The sequence below is a fragment of the Antennarius striatus genome, chromosome 9, assembly GCF_040054535.1.
Source record: "Antennarius striatus isolate MH-2024 chromosome 9, ASM4005453v1, whole genome shotgun sequence".
NCBI classification, from domain to species: Eukaryota; Metazoa; Chordata; class Actinopteri; order Lophiiformes; family Antennariidae; genus Antennarius; species Antennarius striatus.
In genome coordinates, this window is record NC_090784.1 from 8,104,142 (window position 1) to 8,114,857 (window position 10,716).

General features: G+C 40.6%; 1 protein-coding gene across 1 annotated transcript; it reads right to left on the reverse strand.

Annotated features, from left to right (window-relative positions):
* Positions 1–3,040: 3,040 nt before the first annotated feature.
* Positions 3,041–8,728, reverse strand: elovl4a (ELOVL fatty acid elongase 4a). Its single transcript, XM_068324353.1, has 7 exons — positions 8,556–8,728; positions 7,571–7,653; positions 6,964–7,151; positions 6,695–6,775; positions 6,029–6,200; positions 5,409–5,536; positions 3,041–5,069 (listed from the first exon to the last, which is right to left on the reverse strand). The coding sequence occupies exons 2-7, from the start codon at positions 7,635–7,637 to the stop codon at positions 4,746–4,748; spliced, it is 960 nt and encodes a 319-aa protein (XP_068180454.1). The 5' UTR covers positions 7,638–7,653; positions 8,556–8,728; the 3' UTR covers positions 3,041–4,745.
* Between the last annotated feature and the right edge of the window lie 1,988 nt (positions 8,729–10,716).

A 10,716-nucleotide genomic window follows, 5' to 3' on the forward strand; every position in this document is an offset into this window, starting at 1 on the left:
CATATTTTCCCTCCAACAGTGTCTGAGAGGGGAGAACTGGCCCCGTGTTGTTTGGGGCTGAATAAACTCTTATCCGGAGCTCTGCCACACATTCCATTCTTACACAATTTGTTTTACAAAAATGTAAATTTGAAATCTTTTTTTTGGGTTGTTTTTTTTTTTAGAACAGGTAATTGTATTTTTCTAAGGAGGAGGTTACTGAGAATTATGAATTCCACTTGGAAACAGGTTCCGCTATCCTGAGTCATCATGAATTCAAGATGTCTTTATTTTGGTCGCATTGCATAGCTAAGATGGCCCAGACTCACCTCAGCAGTCATTTGGTACATTAGATTGTTGGATTTATGCCAACAGAGTCTTTTAAATACACCGCGATTGCTCATGGTTTTTTTAAAAACACAAAGGAAGAAGGCCTTATGGTATTGCAGGTACGCCCCCTCATGAGTAACTCAATAAGACTGCAGGAAAGTGGCAGGAATTGACGAGGTATGATGTTAGGATTTGCTCGACTTTGAATATTAATGGATTTTAGTTTTTTGCCATGGATTCCGTAACCACAGCTCTTACCCTCCCTCTGAACTTCTGTACAATCCATTCAGTTCTGTCACTGAAGCCTTACGCAAAAATATTTTGATCTGTTCAGGAGGAGGACGGCTGTCTGTTGTAATCATGGTTTAATTTCCAGACAAGATGTTGCAGCGCCAGCAATATCTGAGTAGGATAACAGATGTCCTGCACTCTCTTTCACAATGAGACACACACACACACGCACATTCACCACGCTTCCACCTGTCCTATTCTACTCCCCCAGGACTACTTAATCATTTATTACCATAAAAGTGACAGATGTCTGCATTACAGTGGCTCCAACATACCTAACAGGATGACTGATTCCATTTGTCCAGGTAAAATGAATAACATCATGTTTGGCAGAGAAAGTGTCATCTCATGCTCTGTTTATAATGACTCAGAAGTGCTGCCCCACCCCCACCCCCCTCCAGGGTTTCATCTATTTGTCAGTGTTATTTAGAATGCTATTATATATTAGCATGATCATCACAATTCCAATCATACAACTAGAACCAATGCAGTCACAGACTGCGACATCCCGCGACACCCCTGAATTCAACATTTTACCCTGACCTAATTTCTAGGGAAACGTAGCTGATGGGTTTAGATTTTCTGTCACCAAATTGTGAAGTGATTGTTTTTCTAATAATACAATCCTCATGAATGATCACTCCCCCATTACGACACACACACACACACACACACACACTTACACACACACACACACACACACGCACGCACGCACGCACGCACGCACACACACACACACACACACACACACACACACAAATACATGCTAAATACTGTCAAAAAAGGAGCAGTTGGAGGGGAGGGCTGTGGGTGGGGGTGGGAGCTTTTAGGGAGTAGGAGGGGAGGTTGGAAGACAGCTGCTATATATGGTTACCATGGAAACCTTTGTGTAGCTCAAAAATTTGTGTGGGGTGAGGAGTGATGTAAATTTAATTTTGAGGAGTTTTTGTTCTTTGTGTCCACCAAACAGTGTCATCAGACGAGAGTTTAGCTCAGTGTGGACGAGCAGCATGGGACTCAGGTCACGGCAGACACGACCCCCACTGCAGCCACACCTTTACACCTCTGCACATTTAAGTGCCCATGTTACTCAATACTAAATTTATGTCTTTCCAGTTGTTTTAAATGACAACAGTTACAAAAATTACAACTGAACGAATGTAAAGTTTTTAGTATTTAAAAGTTAATCTGCCAATATAAGTTCATATTGTTGCTCATCTGGTTTTGAAAGGAAATTTTTATGTTTTTGTGTTACAGTTTCCTGTTGTACTTTGAAGTTTTGTTTCCATTGTGTTATTTGAGTTCCACTTCCTGTTGTCTTTTGTTTCCTGTGAATCAGGTTGAATCATTTATCCAGTTTGTTTACTCTCTCTCCGTGTCTCTGCCTCATGTTATTATTAGTCAGAATCCTCCCAGTGGTCCACCGTTAGCGTTCCAGTGTGGTTGTCTGGTGGTCTCCACCTGCCGCTCATCGTTTCCTGCTCCCTGTGCCACGTTTCCCTTGGTCTCATCTCCAAGTGTATTTGTTCTGTGTTTTTCCTTATTTTGCTCACCAGTTTGCAATGCTGTCTGCACATGTACAATCAACTTCTCTTTGTGTTTTCCTGCCAAGTTTACCCCCATGATTTTTCTGCTTTTGACCTCTTCCTGTTTACTGGATTTTGCCTCTGTCAGTTTTGTATGGCTTTGCCTCTTGTGGACCATGCTATGGTTTCTGACCCTGGGCAGTTAATTGTTTTTTCATATTAAATATCTGAGTTACACCCGAGTGTTTCTGCTAGGCCTGGCACAAAAAATTACCACATAGACGCTATATGCCTACTATCACACATATAAATTCAAGCGGTGTTTTCATCATGTGTGTGTTGTGTTTTTTTGTCTAAATTCTCTTATGCAGCTCCACTTTGGACACTTTGTGTCCAAAGTACTACTGTACCTACTGTACTGTACCTTAAATAGAACAATGCTTGAGTTTGTGCTCATTAAATTTATTTTATTGTGTAAAAATAATAGAACGTTGTCCTAAAGCTGCTTTTGGCAACAAGAAAGAATTTTTATAATAAACCAAATGACACTAACCGAATACTGAAGTTTACATCTCATATATGCATGTTCCAAATTTGAAACATGATTGTATTTATTTTGAGATGAGGTCTTTTAGGTTGCACTGAATTCTTAAGGTTACGGGAAATGACGTCAGCACACTGACTGTGATGAGAAATTACTCTGCGTAACCATGGTGTCCTCTAGTGTTGGAAACTTACTCTGCATATCTGGGACTGACTGGCTGTTGAAGTCAAAACATGTAAGCTATACGATATTATTACTTATTATTATTATTACTTATTATTATTATTATTATTATTATAACATTATTACTCTACTATGGTATGAAGTACACAGTTAAATGAGGTCACAAAGCATTTGTAGAGGCATTCAGTTTAATTTGAAGAGTTAAAACTTATTTAAAAAAACAAAAAAAACAACAAAAGCAATGTGGACACATAGATGTCCGAGCTAACACGCTGGGAATGTTCCCAAATGCGTAGTGTACAAAATATCACAATGTAATATATACAACACAAAAAACATATACACAGACAAGCACTTTAGCTAGCTGGACACTGGTATTTACATGAATATAAATAGAACCTATAAATAACATCAAATGCATTGGTTGATGGAGGACGTAAAGCTGGGTTTGCTGATATATACTTACACTACAGACAGAGCCACGTTTTTCTTCCTAGTGGTAGAACATGAGCAGTCACCATACAGGTTCATCAGGTCCTTTACATATAAACCATAATCTATATCTTTTAAAAATCCAAGTTTGTTTCCTCCTTAATAAATTTACATTCAAGGCAGCTCAGGACATGGATAAAGCCTGAAAACTTAGATACAAAAAGATATTTGATTGAATATGTGAAGCAAACGATGCTCAGCTTGGTTAACTTGATAAAAACTGCCTGTCAGCTGGTTCAGAATTCTCTGTACACATCAAGGAAACCAGAACACTCTGCGCTGCACACATTTCCATGAGCATGTACGATAAATAATGATGATCAGAGAGGATATAATATAAAAAGACAGGTAAACATCTGCAAAGACTGAACTCCACCAGCTTCTCTGACAAAGCAGGGAACACTGAGATAATAATCTTATCCATCATTTCTTCGAAGGCTATTCATTATTTCAAGGTATTTCAAACATACAAGTACAAGGGCATATAAAATGTGTTATGGTTTTATGTAGAAATAGAAATTTTTAACATTAACCTTCATGAGCTACCGTTGATTATGTTTTCATAAACCCGCAATGGAATAGAACCCATCCAAGTCTCAAAACATGATTTGAGATTTTTTTTCATTTACTATGTACATTTGACCTCAGAATACTGATTTACTTTCCCTCGTTGGTACTATATGCTGATGGAGTGAAAACACAACAGTGAGTCCATAAATATAAACAAGAATAAATACTAAAATAAGTGGATAAACTTTAGACGTGCCTGTAAACCTAAATCTCTCTTGTGTCATGATAAATGAAAACGAGGACAAAAACATTACATGTACATTATCTCCACTTCATCTGCAAAGGTGTCCAACGATGATAAACTGGCATGTGTGTGTGTGTGTGTGTGTGTGTGTGTGTGTGTGTGTGTGTGTTTTATGATGTATGTTCCTCTTTCAATACAGCAGTGATCATTATAGCTATGTATATAATGAAGAAGCTGAGGTGCATTTAATTCAACTTTCTCAGCTTGCCAAACGGCCCCGATGAACTTTGCTTCCCCATCAGACTCACTGAGTTTGGGGGCTGAACGTCACTTTTTGGAAATCAGATCTACTTGGCACCACAATAAAGAGAAGAGACACTGTGATCCATTTCGTGCCACACATCGCTGTATTCACCTTATGCCAGACCTTTGACACTTCTCACATGAATTTAATGATCTTATCTGAAACAAAACGTCTCCTGTTTTACCTAAAACAGCTCAGATAATGGCTTAAATAAACACATCACACCTTAAACCATCCATCCGTCTGAATATTCCTCAAAATAAGTCTTACAAGTTTTAACACTATCCATCTAGAACCAAAGCAAAGCCCCGCCTCACCTCTACATCACTCACTCTTCTTCCCCTAATCCCTTTTGGCCCTTCCTTTCCTCTTTCTCCTGCCGGAGTTCTCCTGGGGTTTCTCCTCTTTGCTCCCCATCGCTGCCGCTCCGTTGGCCTTGCTCAACCCGTTGAGGGTCCCGTTAGAGAGGGCCTTGCCTGCTTTGGAGGAGACGGAGGAGGCGTCGCGCCTGGGCTGCTGGCGGCGGTAGGTCTGGTAGTAGAAGTTGCCAAAGAGGATGATGAAGGTGATGGCGTAGCAAATGAGAGAGTAGTGCATCCAGTGGGGGAAATCACAGTTGACATAGAGGGAGAGGGCTGTGTGGCCGATGGTGACGTGAAACTGGACCTGAGAGACAAAGAGTGACAAAACCCCTTTTTTTCATTTAGTAGTTGTTTCATGCCTTTTGAAAATGACTCAGATTCTTCATTTCAGTTAGAGATTCAGAGTAAACAAAAGTTTCCAAATGCAGGATCCAAAACACCAGGCAGGGGAGACATCAGCTCTCTATGTGAAGTAGCCCCTATGTGAGGCCACTGAACACGCATTCATGAGTGTGTACAAAAACATTCAGGCCAGTAGTATGAGGGAGAGCTCCAGACGTGAACACATCGTGACCTACGCACACACACACCTCGTCACTTGCCTGGCAAACATAATTATCCCTGTGGTAATGTGATATCTCACCATCTGGATGATGGTCAGGTACTTCTTCCACCACAGGTACTTTTGGATCTTAGGTCCACAGGAGGCCAGGCCGTAATAGAGGTACATCAAGACGTGGATTGCCGCATTCATGTGTGCACCAAAGAATGCTGAAAATTAAAGGAATAGGAAACATTAATATCCCTTCGTGGATTAACGGTATAATTTACTAAGAGAGATTAACAAGGCATGGCTCAGCCAACTGTTCTTTTTAGGGGTTTAATTTCATTTCTTTGAAAAGCATTTTTGTAATTGATACTGATAGAATAGAACATAAAGGTAATCTCTAGATACTGATAACTAAAAGGCTCATATTACAAAAATAGTCATTTAGGAAGGATTTCTGTACCATGAGCAAAAGAAATAAGTAATGAAATGTTTGACTGATAAAATGTTTGACTCTGAATCTGTTTTCCATCCAGATCGGAAAATAAATGGAAGCCAGTGGCTTCCTGGAAAATGTGAAATCACCAATAAGGTGGATACATACAGGATGGGAGGTTAAAGGTTACATTTCTTCCAATGATCTTTAAACTGTATATCTTGCTATAAAGGCACAAATGAGCTTAGAGCATAAAGTTACTCTAGAATGAGCTACTCACACTGGCCTCCTGCCACCCATTTGATGCCAATCCACCAGAGCGTGAACATGGTGCAGTGGTGGTAGACGTGCAAGAAGGTAACTTGGTTAAATTTTTTCCTCAGGATGAAAAAGACCGTGTCCAGATACTCGATTCCCTTGGAGATGAAATACCACCACAGAGCTCCTGCCACCTGTACCAGACAGAGAAATGACTTTGACTGGATAATTCAGACACACACAAACAGGGAAACACAGTCCGTTGAAGAAAGTAGACTTCCAGCTGTCGAGTCTGTTGTTCTGTATCTTATCCCCACGGGTCAGTTGACACAAGATGGACTGCATCTCATGTGTAACCACGTCATGGAACAGTAGAACGGAGGTGAAACTGATCCCTCTTCCAGCATTAAAATAAAGAGAGGGTTCCACATAAATTAAAGTTGGTCGTCGAGCTCTGAGAAAGGAGGTCTGCTATCATGTTAGCAAGAGGTTTCATCATCATCTGTAGTACTACACAAGAGTAAAAAAAAATTTTTCTGTGAAGCATAATCGGTCCCTTCAGGAAATCACATCAAAGAAGATTACATTACTGCTGAGGTTCAAACCACTTTTGTAAATGTTTGTCAAATTTCATTTAATAAATGTGTTCTGTGTGCATGTGTGTGTCTGGGACCTCCTGTACACTCACCCTGACTTCGTTGGGGTCCTCCGAATAGTCGACCGATTGACAAATGTAACTGTAGCTCGCTGCTCGTGCTGCCATAAACAGCTGGAAAGAACCGGAAAACATCTTTATTAAATCACTGATAATTAATGGATAAAGTTGTAAACACACAGTGAGTGACAGAGAGGAACAGAATGGGTTTGGTTTGGGAGAGGAATCCCAGGCAACCGTCTTCCTGCAAGTTTCATAGATGCAAGTTAACAATCACATGACCGGTCTCTGCAGCAACCTACCTCTTTAAAGATGAAGAAGTTGAGGAAGACCATGCTAAAGTTGTAAACAATGAGGGTTTTTCGGAGCTGGAAGGGCTCTCGGTTCTTCATGTATTTGGGCCCCAGCCAGAGGAACAGCAGGTAGGAGGTGCTGATGGCCAGCGTGGGCAGGGGGTTGTCCATCAGGGGCCATTTCTCCACCCGCTTGTCTGTGGGACAGATGTTCTCGTGATATTACATCACTACTGTTAAAGTACATACACAGTGTGGGGGTCAGCATTTATTTAAAGGAAAGTGTAGGTCAAAACAGCTGCTGGACACAGATGGTAGGTTCTGTCTGGAGGCCAGACACTGTTTAACAGTGCATCTGAATTCAGAGGCTTATGAGAGCGTGACAATCAAAAAAAATAAATAAATAAAAAAATAAAAAATATATATATATATATATATATATATATAAAATAAAATAACAGGTAAATCAAAATTAAAGCCGTGATGATGTACGGTTTGTTTGACTCGTTATTTAACTCACTTACATGAATATAATTCATTTAATCACTAAGTATCATTTCACACAAAAAAATGCCTTTCATGCTTACTGTGACAAGGTGAAAAAGATTATTATTACCTGCAATAGTTAAGGTCCATTTATAGAATTCTATGGTGTCATTAATTAAATGTGTGACAATCTCCATGGCTGTGGTCCTTGACCTGGAATTAAGAAGAAAGATGTGAGAAGGCCTCTGAATGCTTCACTTGGTTTAGATAGAGCCAAGCGTGGCCATCTGAGATTAAAAATGTCCTCCAAACCAAACATCTTGAAACTATAACAAGACTATAATTCTTCAAATTCATTAAATTTCAACAATGTGAATCCTGACAAGAAACAAACCCGGGCCCAGCAGGCCGGGGGTGAGGGGGGGGACTTTGTCGCCCCGTGAGGCCGTGAGGGGCCATTGGCGTCATTGCGCACAAGGGATGCAAATACAGGCCAGCAGCGCGCAAATGTCAGCACAATGTGTGGTGGCCCCTGGACTGAGAGGGGACTCCTGGTGCCTCCCTGTTACGTGTGTCGGTATATACAGACTACTGTGAGCTCAATCAGGCACATGGTGAACATATCGTCATGATCCCGCACAGATGACGCCCCCATCCCCCCCTCCAGCCTGGAGCAGCTCTAACGCGGCTGCAGCATACCCCCCCCCCACACACACACACACAACACACACACGTCCTGCACAAACTGCTCTAATGAAATAAAATAAAATAAAAATAAAACATCTAAATTTGAATGACAATCCATCGTGTATTTCTAAATACACTCAGGATGTATCGCCGGTGGGACCCGTCCACCATTTGGACGGTAGATTTGCGTTCTGCGGCAGGCAGTCCGGCCTTCAGCTGGGCTGAACGAGCGGTCCCCTTATCCACGGAATTCCACCTCAAACGCCTCAATTGGTTCCGATTAATAACTGGAAACCAACAGGATTATAATCCACTGGACTCAGACATCACATCAATACTGCGCACAGTCAACCCGCAGCATCCCATCAACCCAGAACATCGACAGTGATGCTCTGGGATGTTATGGATGATGATGCTTAATTCCTTACCGTGTCGGTGCTTTTAAAAAAAAAATCCCTTTAAAATGACATTCGATGCAAGGTCACACAGAGTGAGTTATTCCGGCATTCAACTCAAAGTTTGTTTCTACGGATAAATTAATTATTCCAGTGTGAAATAAAATGACTACTGGATCACCGGCGATGGCATGTAGTAATCTTTATGGGACCACATTAGAGCCTCCGCCGCGTCTGGTTCAGCGTCTCCCTCTGGTCCCCACCGGAGCAGCGAAAGCACTTCACACTTCCGTCAAACTTTCAAAATAAAACGCAGCAACAGCAGAAAACATCTGAAAATACTGTTTCATAGCAGTATAAACGTTTAAATGATCCCAATAATAAAAAATGCGTAATATAATTAGTAAACAGTATTGTATATCAGTATGAATGCCATTGTGAATGTCAATAATTCAGGTAAATAATTCATATGTAAAATTCTTTATTTAAATTTAGACATTTTCATTTGTGATTTTTTTTTAGTAGAAATTGGTTGCATTGTCTTTTCAGTAGAGTCAAGGGATTTGAAAGCACAACATAAATTTTTGCCCCTGCTCTTTATTTAAATATTTAGTGATAATGTTTGTGATCATTCTTGACATGAGAATTTTGGAAATGCTTTCTGATTTTTTTGCATATTGGTCTTTCATATGAAATACATTGAGACGAAATCTATTCTAGGACCTTCGTTCCTTATTTACTTGATTGCTTTGTTATTTTGTCAACTCTTAACTTGACACCACCGTGCCATTATGTTTTTACACTGTACGCCCATTGTGGTGTACAGTGTAAGCTAATACCCAAGAGAACGCTTCACAGAATGCTCATACGTTGGATGTACTGATAAAGCATCAGATTGAACATTTTTTTATTTAATAATCCTGAATTCATCGTAGATAAGGTATTTATGTAGTGTTCTATTTCTTGTGTAATGTTTATCACTGATTAAATCAAAACTACCTTTAACTAATGAAGAACAAAATATGAATTCTGTTAATATGACACAAACTGTGTTGCCCTTACAATTTGGTCTCCAACAGTTTAATTTGAAAACACTCTGTTTCCGGTCTGCTCGTGCTGTGTATGTCTACCTTGACGCAGCGCCTCTCCTCTCTGGTGGCCAGCGGAATGATGGAGAGATGCTCCGCGCATGAGCACAAATGGAGGCGGATGCATCGGCAGCAGCAGAGCTGCTGTCAATCCGCCACGGGCGGAAGTGACAAACTAGTGCTCGAGCCAGTGCCTTCAAAATAAGGGTGTGATACTACCCGCCTTATTGTTACAGGTAATGTACTGCGCAGACTCCACAGTGGTGGGCTACAGACTCTAATAGCGAATCTCAATGTGAGTTAGCTAAAAGAGAGCACAGTTTATTGCTTCATGGTGCATTACAGGCCAATCCAGGTTGACAGGAACGCGTTCTGATCTGCATAAATTAAACAAATTTAGGGGTGATGCAATTAGATACATAGATAGATTATCAATCCCGGAGGAAATTGTGAATATCCACTTCTCAGACATAAAAGTACCTAATAAATACTGGATAAATTAACACCAGGAGAAAATAGAAAGACTGACAACACAGTACAGGACATACCATATACTACACTAACAGGAAATTCACTGGTGGCACAGTGGCATAGTGGTTAGCACTGTTGCCTGACAGCAAGAAGGTCATGGTTCATACTCCAGCATTTCCAGCATGGCCTTTCTGTGAAGAGTTTGCATGTGTCTGAATGGATTTCCTCCAGGTTCTCCGGTTTCCCCCCATCATCACAAAAAACATGCTTCTAAGGCCCGTAGTGGTAGTGCGCCCAGGGTGCTCAAGGCCAACTCTCCATCTGACCTTGTAATTATGTTGTACCAGCTCTATAATGACAAATAAAGATCTTTAATCTTTAATCTTTAACCTTTAATCTTGCTATACCAACAGGACATAATACTACACTGGTCAATTCTTAGATTATCCTATACCCTATAACCACTACAACCCTTAACAGCCAGCATCTCCTTTGGTTAGTTCAAAACCCTTGGAGAACATGGTTGAAACAAAAAACGTCAACGTGTAGATGATTTTATTTTGAAATTCCAAACCGGAACCGTCTATCTCAGTGTGTCCGGCTCGACATCTGATGTCTCTGCCGGTGCACCGGTT

Excerpts from the sequence above, each read along its gene's own strand:
- elovl4a (XM_068324353.1), bottom strand. The coding sequence starts at position 7,637 with ATGGAGATTGTCACACATTTAATTAATGACACCATAGAATTCTATAAA. Across the intron at positions 6,201-6,694 it reads AGGACCCCAACGAAGTCAGG|GTGGCAGGAGCTCTGTGGTG; the intron begins GTGAGTGTACAG and ends TGTCTGGTACAG. Across the intron at positions 5,537-6,028 it reads ATGGGTGGCAGGAGGCCAGT|CATTCTTTGGTGCACACATG; the intron begins GTGAGTAGCTCA and ends TTTAATTTTCAG.